Source organism: Peromyscus leucopus, chromosome 4 (genome assembly GCF_004664715.2).
Source record: "Peromyscus leucopus breed LL Stock chromosome 4, UCI_PerLeu_2.1, whole genome shotgun sequence".
Lineage (NCBI taxonomy): Eukaryota > Metazoa > Chordata > Mammalia > Rodentia > Cricetidae > Peromyscus > Peromyscus leucopus.
In genome coordinates, this window is record NC_051066.1 from 69807437 (window position 1) to 69830046 (window position 22610).

The window sequence follows — 22610 nt, forward strand, 5'->3', positions numbered from 1 at the left end:
TGAAGTGGGACTGGGGTATCAAGTTGCTCCCTAATTCTGTCCTTGCAGGCCGCACTGTGGCTGAGAGACATGTTACCTTGCAAGGTGAAATGGAGTCACCTGGTTGCTGCAGTGTGCAGACCATCAGCACCAATCCTTGCTGGGCTGCCTCATAGGCTGAGCCCCGTGGGAGCTGTGGCGGGTGCCTTCACTAGGTTACTGGGAGTGGACATCCTGTGCTGCCTCATTCCCTGGGTGGCTTTGGAGATGGTGTGCTTTATGAATTAGTCTTCAATCTACTCAGTGGGGACAGTGGTCTCTAACCTATACTGGCAAGATGGGCACCACCAGGGGAATGCATACACAAGGCTCACTTCCCAGCAGCCTCTGTGGCTTGGAGTTTCTCTGTCCCTCTCCCTGACAGTGAACGGAGGCTGAAGGCTAAGGCTCTGGGGGATGGGGGAAACTGAAGGCCAAGAGGCAGCACCCCATGAGGCTCCTAAGGAAACCCCTAGCCTCTGTGAGGCTCTGCTCCTCTCCAGTCTTGCCTGGGTGGTCCTGTGGTAGGAATATCCCTGGGTCGAGTTTGCGGAGCCCTAGGATACTCTCCACAAACCATCCCACGGTCACTCCTCAGGCAGGGAGAATACAACCTTCTTCTCGGAATGGCTCCGGCAGGGGCTTTTCTTCTGGCAAAAGAAGAGTGTGGAGCTGGTGGTGAGGCTGGCGCCGGATGAAACCCGGGAAAGGTGGAGCACCTCCCCGCCGCAGTCTCGGGTTGGGGACCCTGGCGGGCGGCGAGCTAGTCACTGCACGCCCACGGCCTTCCTGCGGTGGGAGGCTAATTGCATCCCCGGTCACGCGGCCCTCCAGCGCTCGCGTGGCCCACCGCTTCCTCCTGCAGGCGCCCAGAGTCTTCACAGCATGCCGATGGCAAGGACCAGTGACCCCGGGAGCTCGGCTGTCACCTCCCTCTGCCATTGCAGCACCTCACTTTCCCAGGGCAGTTACAAGGAATGAACAGCTCATGGGATTGCTTTTCCTCGAGTCTGACGGAATGTGCCAGCTGCACACTCACTCTCGGGGCTCCCTTCCCGCTTCAGACCACAGGATTTGTCTACAGATCCAAACCAATGGGTCGGACTGAGGACCAAAGCCCTGCTTGAACAGTGACAAATCCATACTCCTAGAGGACACATGCGAACGGGACTGTCCCTACGCTGAGTGACATCATCATTCCCCTGTGGGGGAGTGACAGCACAAAAGCCATCCTTGTAATGATGCCACACACAGGCACACGCACATTCTGCAAGCTCACAGGGGGGCTGACTGGAGAAGTCTGGCTTCTGGTGTGCTGGCCACAAGTGCTGCCTGCCTTACCGGCTTCCTAGTTGGGTTCTCTCAAACTGCCCAACCCCCACATTATACAAGAACAGCCTAGCCCAACCCGGGTTCTGATCCCAGGCAGGGAAATGTGTTTGTAACAGCCCAGGCGTGGGACTACTAACCCAGCTGGGGCAGCACAATTAGCGTTCTGCCCTGATAAACATCAAAGTCATTTGCCTACCAGATCCAGGGCTATTATCTAATAATGGATTCTAGTAGCTCAAATCTGATGGGCGTGTGTGTGTGTGTGTGTGTGTGTGTGTGTGTGTGTGAGAGAGAGAGAGAGAGAGAGAAGAGAGAGAAGAGAGAGAGAGAAAGAGAGAGAGAAAGAGAGAGAGAGAGTGTTTCAGAAGAGAAAATGGGAACCTAGGGGAAAAGGGCAGTTGTGAACTAGTCCTTTGGTGGGAGCTTGTGGGTGGAATCATGTATAAGGATTTAAACAAACAGAATGCATCACTATGGAAACAACCGGTTTTTTTTCAAAGGAACCGTTAAAAAATAAAGTAATCAAGACTTCAGATTCAACACTCCAAGTGTTTATGACCAGAAAAGGCAAAGTGGGTCTTAGATACTCTGCCGCCAAGAAAAAGCTGCCAGAACTCAAGGAAGAAATATTCCCAGCAGAGCAGGAACCCATCATCTGTCAGGCTTTCCCCTGAAACCCTCACAGGCCAGCATTCTGCTCACTGCAGGCCAACTTAACTCTTTCAGGGTTGCTATGACAGGGCTCAGCAGCCTGGGCGCTTTCCCGATGGGATCCAGACAGACCTGCTCTGCACCAGAGCCAAGGCAGCCCAGGTAGCAAAAAGGAGTCTAAGGGACATTCCTGGATGAGCTGTAACCCAAATGTGCTAGAGACCACCAGCTGGGCTAGTGGACCTGGACCAGAGCAGACTCCCATTTCTGCACCGAGTGTCACACTGTTCGCTCGCGTGCCTGGAGGCTCATTCCATTTCTGGGGTAAAGCCCGGCGCACCCGTCTGCTGACTGGAGCAGTGATGCTGCTATGATGCCTCACACTTAGTTTGGACATCACCAGGGTTCTCGCATGTCCTCAAAGATGACAGGACAAACAGTAGGGGAAAATTCACCCATCTGTGAAAGTTCTGAGGCACATCTGCTTAGATATGGTTAGGAGCCACTTGCTAGGGAGGTTGCCCAAGCCTGTTTCTAAATTCACCGCACCCAACCCCCGCCAAAATGAGTTTCCCCAGTTTAATGGCACTGTGAGTTTAGTGAGCCACGGCTTCTGACAAGATGCTCATGTTAGCTAAGAAGAAATGTGATGCAGGCATCTGCCCTGATGCACAAAGAAATCAGGGGACACAAAGGCCGCCTGCAGCTGGCTCTGGTCAGCTCGGCTGGAGCGAGGGCCTCAGAGGATTCCACCTCAGTTCAGCGTGGAGGAGAAAGGGGAAACCAGCTTTGGAATTAGCCTTTGAAATTTGTCTCTGCCTGCACAAGTGCTACTAAAATACTTCTTAGGGACTCAGCTTCTTGTCTCCACAGCAAAATCAGTATGAGGAAGAAGAGATGGCAACTAGAAACTCAGGACAAGGCCTGCAAGCAACCAAAGCTCACAGAGGGCAACTAAAACGAAACCTGCGTCTCATGCTCAGCTGCATACTGGCTGTCTGGTGTGCTTTGTGCCAGCAGCCAGCTTTGTCTCAGTCCCTGGGTAGGGCAGGAGCTGCAAATGGCTGGTGTGGTGAGTGCACATCAGCATTCCTGTCCACACCAGAACTCTCTAGTTCTGGTCTATGGCAAGAACCTGCTTGACACTTCAGAAGGCATGGGTCCTAATGGTGGAAATAGCTGGTACCGGTCACACATGGGAGTCTCTGGGAAGGGCAAGAAGCAGCAGCGGTGACTTGTGCTCTTTGCCCAGGAAACCCAGGTGGAGCCCCGGCCTGTGTGGTCAGACAGGGCTGGGTCGAGTGCAGAGAGTGAAGGGTGCCCTAAAGCAGGAAGAGATAAGCCCCAGCAGTGAGGATGGGGTGCTGGAAGACCTGGAGCCGCCGGCCAGTCTTTTTATTTATAAGGAAGGGGGGAGGAATTTCCAGCATCAGTCATCAAGCTCCTAATCCAAGCTGACCATACCAGGTTTTCTTGGCTTGAACTGGTCAACAGCTGGGAATTAAACAGAGGGCTTATGCTCCTGGTGATTCATACCTTCTTCCTAGGAAGGCTTAGCACGATGCTCAAATTCTAATACAGTATTTAGAATTTCTTACAAATGGATCTATATACATTAAAAAAAAAAAAAAAAAAAAACAGACTCTGATACAAGGAACCAGGAGCTTGTGGGAGCAGAGTCTGGCCAGGGTAGTTCTATCTGAGCCCTGAGTAAGCTTGCCCAGCCTCTGGCACCCTTCCATGTCATGGGGATCATCCATGGAATGGAGACAGGATAATAATCAAGACAGGAAAATTTCCTCCCAGGACAAGAAAAAGAAACTCTAACCTGTGTCCTACTTTCATGCATTAACGCTCACTCTTCCTCTGGGTTTGAGTTAATCGGGTACATTGCTCCTGAGCCAAGGTCAAGGAGTCATGTGTTTTTATGATGCAACAAGGGGCAGCTACCCCATTCTGTTTTGGAAACCTTGGTGACATCACAGCTAACCCCTGAACTCGGACACCCAGTAAAAGGGAACACTGAGTCAGAAGAGCCTTAGTCACAGGCTTCTGAAATCTAAGGTAGAAGAGCCATGAGGTCATCCAGACTATTCCCTGCAGGGCTGATCTGATTCTCTCTGGCTTGGGTTTAAATGACTCAAGGAATTCTCTAGAGGAAGCTAATCTATTGGAACAGCTGTTACCAACAGGGCATTTGCTGTTCTTCAACCAAAATTTCAGCCTGCTTTCCTGACATCCAGTTATTTCTTGCTTCCAGGAGACAGCACTGTCTTCCCAGGTAGGACTGCCTGGGGTGGAGACAGGAGCACGCCACCTTCTCTTTATTCAGAGGCCTGTAGCCCCAATGTGCCCCAGGAAGACTTGACAGCTGGGAGGTTCAGCTGAATAAACAGTGTCCCTGAACATGCAGCTTTCCATTACAATAACACACAAACCAAGATGGTAAGGAGTCAAGGAAGACTTCAACAAAGCCCAGAGAAGCCACCTCTGTTTGGGTTTCAGCAGCTGTCTGCCTGTGGAAGGCTCCAGAGTCACTGACATGTATTTATATCTCCATTTTGCTAACGTCATAAGGAACAAACATGTTCAGATCTTCCTCAGAGGCACAAGGCCATTTGTATTTCTTCAAATTAAAGGGGGGAGGGCAGGAGGAAAAGAGCTGATGGACCGAATCATCTGTGAGCACAGTCATAGCAGTGTTTAATTTGCCTAATGATAACCCTTGATTTAGAGATCTGTCTCGAAGTAGACATGCTGGCAACAGGAAGCGCTGGTGGCCCTCCTTCAGAAGGACAAGGACCTGCCTGCGAGGCAAACACCACGGTCTCCCAACAGCCACAGGACGACGAGAGAGCAGAGCTGTTTCTGAAAGTGCTTCCAGGAGTGGGGGAGGGGGTGCACAGCCCCCACCTCAGTGGCAACTTTGCAGACATTGCCCATCACCAGGCTGCTCCTCTGGGCTCTGGATAAATGGTCCGAAAGGTTAGGTTTACTCTCCGTTCTCTGGAATGGTATTCCTTGGGCACTCGGTGCTAAATGGAAATATTAATAGTTGTCCGGCATAAATATACATGCATTTTTTAGTTCACCGTGATTTACAACTTACGTCTGAAGCTATGGAAACAGTCCCACTTTATCCCTGTCTAAGTGAGCAGCACTAGGTGGTCTACAGTCCTGTAGAAAAAGGTCTCCGCCTCTGAAACAAAACTCCCTGACCCCAGCAGGCTGTGGCAGTGCCCTGGCAGTGCCCTGGCAGCGAGGCACCTTACCTTTCCTAGCTGTTGCTTCTACTCTGGATGTCTGCATCTAACGTGACCACACCCACAGTGACCTAGAAGAGCTGTGGGGTTGGGAGGCCCAAGATGGCAGCCACTGAGATCTTCACAAGTAAATTAGTGTGAGTCATGGCTGAAGTGGTCGGTGGGCACAGTGGCTAGCGGCTGCCACGGCCGCACAGACATGGACCCCTCCACCACCACAGAAACTTCAACCAGAAGCCTCTGCTGAGAGGGCCGTTTTGACTGACTCGGGGTGTGACATCACTTTATTGCTGCTCGCTCAGTATAAGCATTGCTCCCCTCCATTTTGAAAGGACTACTCCTCAGCCCGGGCAGAAGCCGTCTCCAGAGAGTGAACTGCTGGTACTTTCCAGTCCTCACCTGCCAGTCGGCTTGCGTGGCTCCTTCCATGATTAGCAAGGTCCCGTGATCAAGTGGTATCCTCACTCTTTCCACGTACGTGTAGTCTCCATTCTCTTCCTAGAAGACAGCAGCCATCCCGCTGAGGCTTTTGTTCATAGGGCCAGGAAGCAAGAGAGCCTGCAGGCCGTGACTCCTCGGCCAGGCTGGGGGCGCTTGCATAATGCTCTCCCCCTTGGCGGCTCCTTGGCCTAAAGCCAGCTGTTTCCCCTCTCTATTCCTCAATACACTTACTTGTGACATGGGGAGAAAGATAAAGTAATATCTGCTACAGAGGGCCAGTCTGTGCCTCAAATGATGTGTGTAAATGACTTGGGGACCAGCAACAGGAAGAACTGTCTAATAGTTAGTTGTGGTCACTGTTCTTTAGAGAAGTCCACCTAAGAGGGAGGTTAAGATTCACCTACCTCTGCTATCCAGTGCTATGGTCCAACATAATGGGAGGAAAATGGCCTTTGACCACAGCATGGTAATTGCTTTAAAACAATGTTTCTCAGCCTTCCTCATGCTGTGACCCTCATGTTGTGGTGACCCCCAACCATAAAATTATTTTTGTTGCTATTTCTTAACTGTCATTTTGCTATTGTTATGAATAATAAAATAAATATCCGTGTTTTCTGATGGTCTTAGGCGACCCCTATGAAAGGGTCATTTGACTCCCATAGGGTCATGACCCACAGGTGGAGAGCTTTAGAACTAACCCCAGCTCTTCCCTTGGCTGCTCTAGGTGTTTGGGAGATGTATTCCTGCTCGTTCCAAACAGGAATTCTCTCAATAGCAGGAATTTCTCAAAGAAAGGAGCTCTGGCTTGACTAGATCAGTGTTGTCAAGGAAGCCTGGCTGTTTGATGGTGGTGCTTTTGAGAATGGATCAAGAATCCCCAACATCGGGAGCATGCTGGCTAGCTCTCAGCTTCAGGGCCTGACAGTCCCCACAGCACACTACAAAGAAGTCAACAGGTGGTTTGCTCCCCTTCAAAGCTGCTGCTACAGGGAACAGCCTCTTGGCTTCCTGGCTCAGCCCCAAAGAGCTCCCTGGGTGAGAATGGGACAGACCTGAGCTTCCTGATTTCTTCTCTTCCACTGTGGGCAGAGACAATGGGCCCATCCGTTCATCTGCCCCTTCCCATGCAACGGTTACCTTTGGGTTACTGCAGGATTTACTGTAGTGCAAGTCTGTTTATGTTTATTACTGCAGGGGTCTTTCTGAGAACCTAACTGTTTACAATGATTTCCCCAGGAAAATCTAAAATCAAAACAATACTGAACTTGTATAAACAGTCTACGTTCCAGGGCCTAACCCTTGGCAGGGGCTTTGTCAAGGACAGCCAGAATTTTTACAGACAGAAGACATAAGCAATGTTTGAAACAGCTTTTGATTGGTTGGCTGGTTTTGTTTTGTGTCTGTCACCTTTTCTCTTCCAGGAATAAGTAAGCAGCAAACCCTGACCTCTGGCTGCTCGGCCGACCGGAGAGCACGCTGGGAAGTGACCCTGGAGGGTCATGGGGGCCCATGCTCACCCCCACCTACCTGCACTTCAGAAGGCAAAAGTTGGTGCTTGGAAAAAGTATGCCAGGCCTCTGATGAATGCCTTGCTAGAAGAAAGACAGCAAAAGAGCGTGTCCATCCTCCACGCCATCAGAGGGCTATCAAAGCTTGACACAGACTGAAAGGCAGGTCGGCTCAAGTTAAAACCTGGCTGGAGGCAGAAGGAGCTCTCCTACTCTCTCCAGAATCATGGAGGACAACACGAGTCTGTAAATTGTACAGACACTCTGATGAGAGTGAAATGATGCTCAGAGGAGTCTCCACTACCACACAAAGGCAATTCTGAGATCCTTTAGAACATCCATGACACTGTGGGGAGGTAGAGGTGCTGAAAGCACGGGTGGGAGGGGGGTGAATGAGGTGGGGGCGGGGATGAGCGCTATCATTCCATCTGGAACCATGAAGCAGGAAGCCTCTGAGGGGCAAAAGAGAATTCCACATGCAAGAGGCTAGCGTCAGCATTGACAGAAACGAAGTTTAACTAATGCACTCTCCACTTGATACTTAGGTTCTCAATTTTTCAAGTGGAAGAAAATTTCAGGCATAGTTTGAACACATAATAGTCAGCACAGCCACTAGCCACACCAAAAGGCAGACCCTCGAGTTCATGTGGTCCCCAGGGAGAGAAAGTATTAGTACTGCTCATTTCAGCATGTGGTATGAGGGGTGATTATTGTTTCTTCCCTGCTTGTAATCTATTTCTCCTAACACCAGTGACTTAGAAAATGCATTCCTGATTGCAGGAGATGGACAGTAATGAAGGCAAATGTGGTTTGAAAGAAAACGGCCCCTAAAGGGAGAGGCACTATTAGAGGGCATGGCCTTGCCAGAGGAAGTGTGTCACTGTGGGGGTGGGCTTTGAGGTCTCTTCTGCTCAAGCTTCCCTCAGTGTGACTGTCAGTCAACTTCCTATTGCCTGCAAGATGTAGCACTCTCAGCTCCAGAACCATGCCTGCCTGCCTCCAGGCTTCCCATCATGATGATAATGGACTGAACCTCTGAAGCTGTAAGGGAGCCACCCCACTTAAATGTTTTCTTGATAAGAGTTGTCAGGGTCATAGTATCCGTTCACAGCAATAGAGAATCCTAAATAAGACAGCAAGGGAGCCCCCCAATGGCAGAGCTCAACAGTGGCTCTCAAGGCAGAACAACTCGGGGGAAGCAGATGAAAGGCCAGGGGAAACTCATGCTATGTGCAAAGACTGGGTGATGTGGGGAGCAGGGGCCACAATGTCAGAGAAGCTAAAATAAGCTTCTAGGCTAACAGTCAACCTCTGAGGAGTGAGTGATGATTGTAGATGTTCTAGAATTTTCCACATATTGAAATCTGGAAGAAAAAAAAGCCACAAATGGCTTATTTTTCTATCTGTGCTGAAGATAACCCTCATTCTCCAAGTATAACGGTCCATCTGGATGCTTAGGTACTCTTTCCTAAGGAATGCTGGGGCTCTGCACACTCTTGCCTCAAGCCCACCAAGGTATTGCTCTATTTAGTTTCCATAGAAAGATGGTACTTGGGGGAAATCCTGGGTGTATTTATGTCATTATTGACCACCACAGACAGGAAACAGGCAATTCCCTTCCCATTAAAAAGCTAATGCATATTATGAAATTTGAATTTTTCAGGTAATCACTTCTTTCTTGTCCTAAAAGAGTGTTAGAAGTTTCAGCCATCATTACTTCAAAACCTTCCTATTTTCTTTCTAGAACCCATCATAACTCATGTTAGGGATGCAGTTCTAACTCTCGGTGTCAGCTTTGCTGCTCACAGTCAGGGGAAGGGCTGTATGTTGCTGCTCGTCAGAAGCACTCGTGACTAGGGCACATCAGCAGACAGATGCTAAGCAACTGAGGAAAGTTCCAGTAATACACAAAAGCCCCCTCTCCCTCCCTTCCAGAGTTCACATGCAGTATTCCATCTACATGACCATTTCCATTTTAATGTATGAACTGTCTTTAAATATATAACAATTCAAAAATATTGTAATGTAATATTGCTTTGTGGGGCTGGAGAGATGGCTTAATGGTTAAGAGTATTAGCTGCTCTTCCACAGGTCCTGAGTTCAATTCCCAGCAACCACATGGTGGCTCACAACCATCTGTAATGAGATCTGGCGCCCTCTTCTGGCCTTCAGGCATACACACAGGCAGAACACTGTACATATAATAAACAAATCTTTAAAAGAATATTGCTTTGCACAAACATATTCTTTTTTCTTTAAGCTCACAGATACATTTGACTACCTGTGTGTCAGGCATTGTACCAGTGCTGGGGTACAGGGAAGAGTTAGTACATTGTGAGGCTGAGATTTTAATACACCAGTGCCACTGATTTGCTGGTGGTGTTGTTTTTAAAGGAATAAGAAAAGGTTACTGCAAGAAGACTTGAGGTGAAGCATTACTAAACATATATATCTTGGATAGAGTATAAAGATGGAACTCCTGGGCAAGGGTATGACCTTTAAGGTACTTGATTATAGTGCCAAACTGCTTCCTCACAAAGCTTCCGGCAATTGGTACTTCCATGAGGAGAACACAGCAGTACCAATCGGGCTGAACACTAGCCATTGCTGGTGTTGAAATGAGAGAAAGGACAATATACATAACCCGCCCAGTTCCACGTTTCCCCACATGCACATCTGCTGCTGTTTGTCCTCCGCTGGAATCTCTGTGTCCGTGGTCTCCGTCCACTGTGCTGTGAGTTAACACTTTCCTAACTCATGGGTGACCGCAGACATGGTCGGGCAGGCCAGTCACCTCGGCTTAAGTCTTGCAGGTCCTGTTCTTGTTTCTATCTGCCCTTTAACTGTTGTTTGATGTTGGATGGCTCAAGAATTTCTGGACGTGATTCCAGTGACCTTTCTTTGACCTCTTTCATGGGCTTTATGCTTAGAAAGGCTTTTCCCATCCTGAGGAAAGTTAAATATACAACTGCATTTCCTTTAGTTAGAACAAAAAAAAAAAGTTCACATTTTTCAGATTTAACTCTTTAGTCTACACTGCATTTTTGCTTTGTTTTAGGAGCTTTTGTTTGTTTTCTATGCCTTTAGGGGTGGGGGAAGGAGGACTAGGTTTCATGCATGGTAGGTAAGCAAACTAAGACTGAGTTACCCACTAGATCCAATGTTTCTCTCATAACAATATCCAAGTACTGAATGGAAGGTTTCCTGCTAGACTTGTAGCCAGGCTTAACCATGCTGGTACCATGGTGGAGGTGGGCATGTTGGGCACTCCATACATCACACCCACATGGCTTCCAGGACAAGGTGAACTCCAGTCCTCAAGTCCCGTCACTCTGTCCCCTCGTGACATGGCGCATTCACCTTACTGAAGGAACCAGCCACCTCCAAGGAGATGCAGCAGGAACACCAGGCCGGCAGTGGGGATCCTGAGGAGCCGAGTGTCTGCACAGAGGGGTGAATGCTGCTGAGGGCAGCCTCTCACGGCTGCCCGCTGTCGTCTCATCCTCTGGCTTTTCTGGGGAAGAAGCTAAGTGGGGCTTTTATACGAAATCTCCAGTTATAAGTGTGGGTAGCTAATTTAGTCTCTTCAAAAACACAGGCGGCCACACCTAGCTCCAGGGCTTCTCAGCAGTGCGGCTGCAGGACCCCAACATAACTGTCCTGCTCCTACAGCAGCTCCCCAGCTGGCCTGTAACCTCCCGGGGCCAGCGGTCATCGCTGCTCTTCCTCGACCCCGTCCACTGCACCAGATGAAGCCACTCTAGCTTCAGACAGCGTATCTTTGTCTCCCCACAGCAGAAAAGGCTGTTCAAACAAACTATGCTTCCCAGTGTGGGCCGGGTTAACAGCAGAGCGTTTGGTCTTCTACAACTCTTTGAGCCTCCGAAGAGCGATTTAAGAAAACTCCCGTCTTGTTACTAGGATCCTAATAAAAACAACACAAATAAGCAGAAAGGGAAAGGAAACAAAGTGAGCGCCCGCTACCTTCTCCTCCTCCTCCTCCTCCTTTCCCCAGCTCACAGGAAGCACTGGGCATATGGCAATTGCTAGTTTCCAGGCTGAGGCATCAGAGGAGACTCACAGGCTACAGAAGCCCAGACAGTACGTAACAAGGAGGTGTCAAGCATGTCCGATAGGCAGAGATAATTCAGGAGAATAGAGCAACCACACAAAGAATAGTGGGAACCCCATGCAGGCCAGGCAGAGATAACATGCATGCCTGACAATCTGGTTATGGGTTCCATCCTGCCCACTGGTCCAGCTGCAGCAATGGACTTTTCTGAGCTATTGTCAATTGGTTTAATAGCTCAGAAAAGTCCAGAAACAGCTCAAGGTTGGTTCTATGCCCTTTTCCCTCTGTTCTCGTCATGGATAAGACAAAGTCCTCTGCTTTACATAGTACTCATTAATAAATTAATAAAGATCAACAAATAGCCTCTAAGCATCCTCTGCAATGAGGTGACGCTGTCTGTTATTACCCTATCTGTACAACGAGGACAGTAACAGCATTAACTCAAGATTCAGGACAGATTAAGGATAAAACCTTTAGGATGTAGACAGGCAACACCATATGACTGGCGTCTGTTATCAGTGCTTTACCTGGTGGGACTCTCATAACCTGGATGGTGTCTCTGGCAACTGAAGCCAAGGCTTTCACAGTTAACGGCCCACTTTACACGTGTAAGTTCCAGGCATCTAAACCTAGCATGCAGGAAAAGAATTCCTGGGGCTAGAGAGACGGCTCAGGGGTTAAGAGCATTGATAGTCTTGCAGAGAACCTGGGTTGGGTTCCCCACACCCACAGAGTGGCTCACAAGTGTCAGAACTCAAGTTTCAGTGGATCCTATGCCTTCTTCCGGCCTATGTGGGCACCTGGAAGTATGCGCACATAGATGCAGACAAACGCTCAACACATAAAAATAAATCTGGAGAGAAAGAAAGGACCTCTTTACAAGAGGACAGAATCAAATAAAGGAATCCCTTTACTACACCGTGAGTTTAACAGCATCTCCATCCACCATGTGAGAAAGCCCACAATGTGGGAGCCATCCCTGATTCCTGCGCCCACATCTGAAACACTGGCAAGTTCTGCTGCTTCATATCTCCAAACAGACCTCAGATCTACTCTCTCCTCTTCCTCCCACAGCATCTGGTTCACAGTAGCAGCCTCCCACTGAGTCTGCCGCTCCCCAGGTCGTCTCCTGCTCTTGCCTGTCCCACTGCTATCCACACAGGGCCACAGTTATCCTTAAACATGGAAAGGCTCATGTCCCAGCCTGCACCAATTCCCATTGTGCACAGAGCGCACACCCACACTCCTTCCGATTGTACAGCTCCCGGGACTTGCATCTTTCTCCCGCTCAATGTCCCATCCCCAGAGCTAAGCACAGTATCTGACGCACAGTAGGTACTAAGTTAATATCTGGTGGGTGGTGAGGAGAAGGCTGGAAGTGCCGCTCCTAAAAGTACTACCTGGTACTGAGCAAAGGACAGAGGGTGGCACACAACGGGGCTGAGGGCACCCTGGGAAAAGGCAGGCTTGGCATTTGGATATGTGGTAAAGGAGCCTGGGATGAAGGGGTCACTGAGAGAGAGATGAAATCTTTAGTCATTTCAATGAAGAACTAGCAGTAAGATAGGGCAGGGCATGGTGCATGCCAATGTTCTTGAGACAAGAAGATCACAAGTTCAAGACCCTCTTGGGCTACATAGCAAGAGCATGTTTTATGAAAGAAAGGAAAAGGAAGGGGGAGAGTGAGAGAAGAAAAGGAAAAAGAAGGCAAAGAGAAGAATCAGGGAGCCAGGACAGTGGTATAGCAACTATAATCTTAACAGTCAAGAAGCTGAAGAAAGGGGTTGAGAGTTCAAGGCCAACTTGGGCAAAATTTTATCAAAAGAGAAATATAAGAATTCAGATCATTTAGACACTGATTTGGTGAGAAACAGGGAATAAAGAACTGAAAACAGCATTAACCTGACCAAGAAAATAGTGATACAATCACCAGAAATGGATTTATATGCAGTGGGATGGTGGCATTTTTTGGAAAAAATAATGACTCAAACTTTAAAGCTGAGTTTGGAACTTCCATGTGCTATTATGAAGTAGAAGCAGCTCATGAATGCAAAGAAAGTGACACTAGAAGCTGGATAAGAGACCGAGAAGTCATCCACCAGAGCACAGGGAGGCGCGAGGTCTGAGGAGCTCCTAATCGCTTGCCTAGCTGCTTAATCAAATCAGGGCTGTGCAAGGGAACACAGAACAAGACAGGCCTTTCCATGCAGTGTTTACAATCTAGGAGCTCACAACCTTCTGAAGAATAAGAGAAAGATAACAGAACCAAAGATAAGCATCCATATTTAATCCATCTTTGAATGTCAAGAAAAAACTCAAAGGAGATTAGTAACAAGGAAAGCACATGAAAAGTCCAGATAAGACAGGGTTTCAGAAGCCTTACCTAAGAGAAAGATGGCGTTTCATACCTGCAAGGTGGACACTAGTGAGCAATGTGCATGAAGAGATGATGGCTGAGGAAAAGCAGTGTTTTTGATCTTAGATAATGGCATCCATACACGTCTAACAGACTAGGGCGGGAGGAGCAGATGTTTCAAGAGGAGCTAAGATGTAAAGGAGACTGCAGACAGCTCATTCCAACCAGCCATCCTCACTTCCTTTTTTCCCCCTCCTTCTTCCTTTTCCCCCTCCCCCACTTCCTCGTTTTAAAATTTTCTTTGAGCGTGTGTGCATACGTACACACAGACGGATGGACGGATGATGGACGGATGCATGCACGCACGCACACACAGGCATACGTGGAAATCAGAGGTCAGCTGTCAGCTTTCCACTGTATTGAGGCAGTCTCCGCCTCTGTCTGTAGTTTCTGCCATCTCACTCCATGTTAGCGGGCACATGAGCTTACCCCCCACCTCGCAGTATTGGAATCTTGAGATTACAGATGTGCATCACTAGATCCTGAATTTTTTCCTGAGACCAAACTCAAGTTGTCGGGTTGGCATAGAAAGTGCAAGTTGGAATAGAAAGTGCTTTTCTCTGCTGGGCAATCGCCCTGATTGGTTGCACTTGCACATTTATTTGCTCTTATGCTCCCCTCCCCAAGAGCCATCCTCCCAACCAGGGGAGCCATGTTGGGGAATTAACCCTAGGGCCCTGAAGTACCCTACCACTCAGCACACCTCCATCCCCAAATCTGTGCTTCACAATCAAGAACAGAGCCAAGATGCTGGAACATGGGCAGGAGGAAGTAGAGCTTCCTCAGCATAGTAGACATAATGAAGGCTCCCTGACTCCCCAGCTCTCTGGTCCAGGGATCAGACAACTGGTTAAACTGCTTCCTAAGTACACTAAAAACTTACTTTTTTTTTCAGTATGCAATGATATTTTAAAAAATAAACGCAGCTACCTATGGGCTAAGGTAACACGTCCCCTTGTTGCCCTACCTCCCAGTGCATGGCTATGCCAATAACATTCCTTTGGTCAACAGTATCATTTCCTGGCAGCTGGTTTCCCCTGTGGTGTTTGTATTCCCCGGGAGCACCTGGCTGGGCTCGACACTGCTCCACAGGTCAGGCACAGCTGCAGGATGATCCTCTGGCTTGAGGAGGTCACTACAGCACTGGATACGGTAGGAATTTGTGCACAGTGGTGAAAAGGGACCCCACAAAGTCATCTCTGCTGTTACTCTGCTGACTCAGCCTACCATGCAGTGACAGCATCCTGGGCATTGATCTGAAGCACATTAACAACAGAAGCAGCTGCCTCTGAAATGAGATCCGGAAAAGCAGAACTTTGGACCACAGAGCTCAGTGGTTCAAAACCAACAGCCTGAAATCTTCCCGCCACACACACCACCCTTTGGACTTTTAGCAAAATTCTTCCTGTTTTTTGGCATTCATTGGGTTTGAAAGGTTCTGGTGAGTAAGTGAGAAAAGCAAGCAGAAAGGGTAGGTGGGTGCCACCTGTCACCCCCTCCAGGCACACTCACTGATCCTGCGGGGTGACACCACCTGCCTCGGTGGCTCACAAGGGGGTCTGGAGGCCTGAGGACTCTTGGCTGCAGCACGGTTCTCTGCAGGCACCAATGCGGAGCCCTGCGGCCTACACTAAGCAGAGTCCTGCCTTCTTCCTCCACCAGACATGCTAGAAGAGAACGGAAACCAGAGGGAAGCACTTGCTGACGGGGTTTACTGTTGAGATTTATTGTTGGTACAGTCCCGGGGCCTGGATGGGGCAGGGGGTTACTGAACTGAAGCAACAACAAGCCCAGCTTTTCACTCACAGCTGCAGCCACTTCAGCTACACTGGATGTCGCCTTGCAATCTGAAGTCAGTGATGAGGATGCTGTTTTCAGTTATACACTCTTCCTGGAAATGTAGCTTAGAGGAAGTGCTATCTTGACAGAGCTTCCTCCAAGAGTGCAGCACCAGAAACACCCTTCGTCCTCTAAGAGCAAGCAGGAAAGCACATCCAGCCATGCCTGGTATCCAGCTGACCACAGTCACTACAGACGTGAACCGTCAGCAGCAGAGCTCTCCTTCCCAGACCATTCCTGGACATGATCCGACCACACACAGCCCACCGCCTCCTGTACCTTCCACCACATCCTTTGGCATTCCTGTTCAGAAAGAGAAAGGCTGCCTACATCCTTCTTCCTTCTCATCCTAACTGAAACCTAGTTGTCTCCACAAGCTTGAACATCCCCTGAAGCCCTCTCATGCAGAAGATGGCCACCTCTCAATCTAGTAAGGGTAGAATATCCACACACCACCCACCACCCCCACCCCAGTCACCCCAACACCTGTGGTCCACTGTCCATGCCTCCTTGATAATTCCTGCTCCCTCCAGCCCTGGTGATCAAGCTTGCTTTCCTCTTGTTCCGTGGCCCCAGGTGTAGACAATGTCTAATACGCTCCTCACTGGCCTGGCTCTGCCCTTGCTCCTTTCTAGCCTCAGGAGCAACACTGACCGTTTACAGCAGTCACCCAGGCCAAGCTCTTCTGCTCCACACATTCAGTGGCTTCTTCAGGTTCTGAAATGCTCCTCCTTGAAGTGCCCACGTGTCTGCAGGATCCAGCTTTGCCCATCTTCCCATCTCTTCACCTGCCGTGTTCCTCATGCTGGCTCACTGTGCCCTACGATGGGACTTCCGACCTCTTCAAAACACTAAGTCCTTTTCTGCCTGACCTATGCGGGCATCCTCCAAGAAAGACCACAGAATCACCAGGACCCTCAGGAGCAGTCTTAGAGTACTGCAAAGGGGAGGGAAAACCTTCTGCTCTGAAGAGCTTTATGGTCAAGTTTGCCAGCAAACCCCATACTTAACAATAGTCTATATGGAAAAATGTGGCCTTAAATCCAGAAGCAGAGAAGAAGAGATGGTTGGTAAAGCGTGAGATCCCGAGTTCAGATCTGCATTATCCATATAAAAATCTGGGCATGGCACCATGTGACTGCAGCCTCAGCACTGGGGAGGCAGAGACAGGGGGATTCCCCCAAGTCTTGCTAATCACTCAGTCTGGCCAAATCAGTGAGTTCTGTGTTCAGTGGAAAACACTGTCTCAAGTCATCCAGAGTCAACGTCTGAGTTCCACACACATACATACACACACACACACCCTTCCCCAACACTAGAAACAAAACCAAACCACTAAATCTAAGGTTGGCAAGATGGCTCAGCAGGAAAAGGCTCCTATCATCCATCCTGATGATGTGAGTTTGGTCCCCAGGACCCATGGGGTGGAAAGGAGAGAACCAACAAACTCCTACAAGTTGCCTCTGATCTCACATGTATGATGTGGCACATGAGTACCCTGACACATATACATATTACACACACACACACACACACACACACACACACACACACACACACATACACACACACACTGTAAATGAAAAGAAAAACCCTAAATCACTTTACTGGGCATGCTGGCATACTTATAATCAAACCTACAGAAAGCTGAGGCAGGAAGATCCAAAATTCCAGGCCTACCTAGGTTACACAGTGAGACTCTTCACAATATACAAGCAAAACAAAAACTTGGGAACTAGTTATTTCCAGAACATATCAAGGCACGAATTCTGGTTGAGACAAGGTCCCAAGGAAGCAAATGCCAATTCCAAGTCTTCCAGAGTTTCAAGTCTGAAGGTAATTCAAGTCCCACAGGACAGTGTTATCTTTATTTACTCACCCCCCAGGTACGTTTATTTTCCCACTCACACCCCTGCCCTCCAGGGAGTTCAAAATCTCCTCACTATTTCTGAACCAGTGGCTGCCCCTGTCCCAGGGGTCCCATTATACTCTCATCATATTTACTTCCTTTTTAGCTCCTGATTAAGTCACCAATGGGATAGTGCATATCTACTGATTACTCCAACAACCGTCTTGGATAAGCATTTCAATGATTCCCCTGAAGTCACTACAAAGACCATTTCACTCTATGAGAAAAGAGTAGCATAGAGAGTATAAGTAAGTGCTGCTTCCCAGTCCAGGGGCAGAATCAGGAAGCGGGGCTGATCTTCCAACCTTCACTAGAGGGTGTCTGAGAAGAACAGGGTCATCAAGAACTTCTCTCAAGTGTTTCTTGTAAGCTCTCAGGGCAGATACTGTGATCAAACGGCCTAAGGAAAAGGAGGGAGCCTGGTTGGTGGTCAACTGTACTGCCAGCCTGGGGAGGCCAACTGTGAGCCTGAGGCCAGGGTGGTTAAGACAAACAAGACCCTGTCTCAAAACAGGTAAAAGGGCAGCTGATGATAACTTAAAACTGTAGCAGAGGGGACACTGTCTGTGGTGGAGGCTCAGTCACCAACTCTGAATGCCACACAGTTCCAGCCTGTCCAGCCTTCAAGGTTAAGCCACTCTGTGCCATAACATTTTAGAGCTCAGTATTTTCCTTCTTTCTAAAGTCCTGGGGGGGAAAAAAAATCAATATTTATGATCAAGATGGCTTTTTAGTACTCCAGTATTCCCAGGAGTGTGTAACAAATCATTTAGTGAAGTGTGTTCTCAGAGACTCTACCATTAGTCTTGCTTTTACAGCCGCCTCCTCTGTGTGCTGCACATCCTCCATAAGGTGCTAGGGAGAGGAACAGCCAGAGAGAAGCCTCTTTTGCCTCAACTCAATCATGGGGAGGTGAAGGGAAGCCCCTCCCACAGGCACGATTCAGCTGATCAGGAAAAGAGCTCAGCCAAGGTAATTTGCTACAAAAACAAGGCTTTTGGCATCTAACCCTCCAGTGCATCACAAACTTCCTGCTATTATCTAATAACCCCCCAGCCATCACGGTTTCCACGGTAACCGACAGAGAAATAGCAGCCTGCCAAGCGGCTTTTGTAGTTCCTTTTCTAGTTTGCTCTTCTGCATAGAATTAGAGTTAGATGGGGGAAAGAACCAGGCTAATCTTTGCAAACAGGAACACGATGTAGTTTGGGAAGTACAACCAGGCTCGGGATAAGGAGTGCAGAAAAGCTTTCACGAACCCTCTCAGGGTACAAAAGGTCTGCTGACGTGTATTTGGTAAGCCGTCCCTTGTCTTTGGGCAGGGCAGGCTGGCACTGGCCAGTTTCTGATGTGACCCACACGAAGGAAGGGACAGGGTGCAAACAAGACCAAAGGAGACTACTGTGCCCTTTGGACTCTAAAATCAAACTCGGAGCAAGACTCCAAAGGCTTGGAGCAGAGGACAGTGAAGGAAGCCTGGCACCTTGTTCCATGTGTAATCCTGACGGCATGGACTGCCCAAAGCAGAGGTCGTGTGGGTCTCCTTCCATGTCAGCAAGGGAGAGACTGTTGGAAATAGTGTATACGACATGGCGCAGTTTTCAGATCAGCAGCCGGACTGATGGAGGTGCCAGACTGCAGAGCAAGCAGCCACTACAGGGGTGGGAGAGTGTGAATTTGTAAAAAAAAAAAAAAAAAGGGGGGGGGGCGAGAGCATGACTCTCTCTTGCTGGGCACGGCAGTGAATGCATTTCCAGCACTCACTCGGGGAGATAGAGGCAGGAGGATCAAAAGTTCAAGGTCAGCTTTGCTACAAGAGATCCTGTCTCAAAAACCAAAGTCTTTGAAAGTAGTCCCCAAAGGCCTCTGTCTCAAAACTCCATAGCTATGTGAAACCCAAGAAATCTCTTGGCCTTTATCTGCTTCAGCCGAGAAACCAAGTCAATCAGACAGGTGACAGCTCTCACCTGATAGGACAAAGCTAACAGGGAGGTAGAAGACTCCCTCCCAACATTAACTAACTCAAATGTCCTGTTGGCAGACAGGAAAATTACAGCCAGTAGTGACATTCAGAGACAGGTCCTAAGAGTACCGAGAGTCAGACCTCCGAGTGCCACACAGAAGAGTGATTTATCCTGTTTAACTTCGGGTTAGGAGTCACGAGTCTTATTCTCTGAGCCACTCCTGAATTTAGACAGAAAAGTAGACGAAGATTTGAACAGCTGATTCCCTTGAATCCTTCAGGAAAGGCCCATTCGCAATAAGATGTATGCCCTGAGAAATAGTTCCACGGCTGTCAACTCAAAGAAAGGCTTCTGCATTTGGTTATATTTATGGGGCTCCAGAGTTTTGGAATCTGTTAATGAAGTCTGAGTGAGTCCTCAAAAGTTTAAACATGTGCTGTGTTTACTCAAGAGTGGAACTTCTAAGCTGTAATCACCAATGTGTGATTATAATCTCAAACACAATAACATTCAGTTTCTCCATCTTAAACAAAAGTCAAAATTGAGAATATGCACAAGAATTGTGCCAATTCAATCCCAGTTAAAATGAGGCCAGAAGCCAAAACTTACTAGAGCCAGTAACCTGGGGTACTGATTGTTTATGTTTCTTCCCAAACTCATTTCCGCAGCCAACTTTATTTCAAGACCTCAGATAAATTTTCTCACTTCAGAGATGTGTTATGTTCCATTAACTCAGCTGGCACAGTTGTAGTCCAGGGCCACAGAGGGGACTTGACCTCTTCCACTACTCCATGACCTATGCTTTCACCAGGTTCCTGAAAACAGACTTCAGGAAGCCTGAGGAGAGACAGCCTCGGTGTGGGCAGTCTCTCTCTTAAATAGAGCTTTCTTCCACAAGGTCACACCCAGAAACAATGCTGCATGTATTTGTTGTGTTTGCTGACCACACACCAACCTACAACATACCAAGTTATTACCAAGAAATAGTTCTTGTCCACCATGTGCTGGGCTCTTGTTTGGTTTGTCTGTGGTGCTGATAGAACCAGGGCCTTGCACATGTGCTCTGAGCTGTAGCCCTAGTCCCTGAGACAGGTCTTTCTACGAGACAATGAAGAGCTGGGTGCTGGGAGGGGAGATGGTCAGGGTATTTCTGGGCACCAACGCACCGCTAATGTTTAGCAGTTGGGAACGCATGTAATTGAAACTATCTACCCAGAAGGCATACTTTGGGAATTCTTAAGTTCCCATCTATAAATAGGCCCCCAATTTTTTCATAAGGGGGTGGTGTTGAATGTACGTGGGTAAAGAGACAGTCACTGAAGACTTAAACACTTGTCATCAAAGCATATCAATGTGAAGAACCAAAGAGAGGGTGATACCCACGCTTACAGTCCGAGAGCTGGAGGAGAGGCCTACTTACTCACAGCTAACCTGCAGCCCCAGGACCTGCCTGGAAAGGGTAGGTGTCCCACTGTCTGCTCGAGAAGAGGCTCTGAAAAGCCATCAGGCACAGTGGTCCTCCACTATCTCTAATACAGGAGTCTTACAAAGGCAAGAAGAGCGCTTCATATGTGTGGCCTAGGATCCAAGAGCAGGCCTAGGTCGAGAAGTGTGATCACGCCTAAAAGACACCAGCAAAGGCCCGGCAGTTTGGTGCTCAACTCCTTCTTCCTAGTCCCCAAGAAGGCTGCTGGAGATACGGTCATGGTTCTTACACTGGTGACTGAGAATGCTCTACCAACAACAACCAAAGTTTAGGTGGAAACAAAACCAAAGCAAACTTGATCAGTGGAAATGATACCAACAGATGGAGTTTGAAGTCATCTGTGTCAAATACCTCAACATGCTATAAAACAGCAGCACCCATGGAAACACAATGGCACTGTCACCTGCAGAGGCCTGTTAACTGCACTCTCACAGAGTATCTGATGTAGGAGAGACAGGAGCTCTGAGCGAGTCAGGAGGCCGGAATTATGAATCAGGTCATCATCAAAACACAAGCTGCTGGCCCTTCACACTGACCGGCCTGGTTTATCGGGGCAAGCTGAAGAACCAGAACTCGGAAATCAGGATGACTTAGTGAATTCCCTCTCCAAGTTTCTTCTAGCTTTGTTCTAAGGTTCACTTTTGATTTAGAACATAAGGGCTGGACTTGGGTGTGGTGGTATTCTAATTGTACTGAAATGTGATTTTGATTGTATGTTAATAAATAAAGTTGCTCGGGGGTCAGAGCTATTAGAGCCATAGACAGAGTGTGGCGGTGGTGGCGCACGCCTTTAATCCCATAGATCTCTGTGTGTTCAGGGATACAGCCAGCATTGGAGACATATGCCTTTAAGACCTGGGGGGCGCCGGGCGTTGGTGGCGCATGCCTTTAATCCCAGCACTCGGGAGGCAGAGCCAGGCGGATCTCTGTGAGTTCGAGGCCAGCCTGGGCTACCAAGTGAGCTCCAGGAAAGGCGCAAAGCTACACAGAGAAACCCTGTCTCGAAAAACCAAAAAAAAAAAAAAAAAAAAAAAAAAAAAAAAAAAAAAAAAAAAAAGACCTGGGGGGCTGTACATACAGACAGTGACGAGGCAGTCACGTGTTTGGGTTTACAACCAATGAGAAGGCAGAATGACTATGAAATGACTTACCACAGGGAAATAGCTCTTTTTCAGGAAGCTAAGACCACCACAGGAGGAAGGGTGAGATTTTAGCTCTGAGCTCTGATCTCTTGGCTTTCTCTTTTACATTGATTCTGTGTTTCTTATTTAATAAGACGGTTGGTTACATCAACATATGGGGTCAACAGTCCCAAATCTTTCAAATGCATGTAATCTACACAAGAGCTGGGGTGAAAACTGAACTTGAAGTCCGTTTACCCATTGCTCCCCAAACTCAACTTAGGCACACTATGGCCTGGTAACCTGGCTTGAGCTGCCTCTCAGGAGTCAGAGGCTTACATATCTTTCAGAAGAAGACTAAGAAGGCAGTGAGGATCGGCATGATGCTCCCTCACAGAACAGTGGCCTGGCACACAGGAGTACAGGAAATGACAGGCACTTCAGGGGCATCTTTCTTGAGTTTCTGGAATCTCCCTAACTCTGAGTCACCCTCCTGGAACTCTTCAGTCACAGCGTGCATCACAAATGCAATCATTTCAATGCTTTGCCTGGTAGATGCTTTGCATAGGACAAGGACTCTGTCACTCCTT

General features: G+C 48.4%; 1 protein-coding gene across 7 annotated transcripts in view; it reads right to left on the reverse strand.

Annotated features, from left to right (window-relative positions):
• Positions 1-4589: 4589 nt before the first annotated feature.
• The window catches only part of Alkbh3 (alkB homolog 3, alpha-ketoglutarate dependent dioxygenase), a 34087-nt gene continuing 16066 nt past the window's right edge, over positions 4590-22610 (reverse strand). For all 7 annotated transcript variants that reach the window (XM_028879003.2, XM_037205036.1, XM_028879001.2 and 4 more), the window contains 2 exons: positions 5664-5762; positions 4590-5036 (listed from right to left, as the gene is read on the reverse strand). In XM_028879003.2, the coding sequence (XP_028734836.1) occupies positions 4944-5036; positions 5664-5762 (192 nt within the window). In that variant the 3' untranslated portion in view covers positions 4590-4943. The remainder of the gene's footprint in view (positions 5037-5663; positions 5763-22610) is intronic.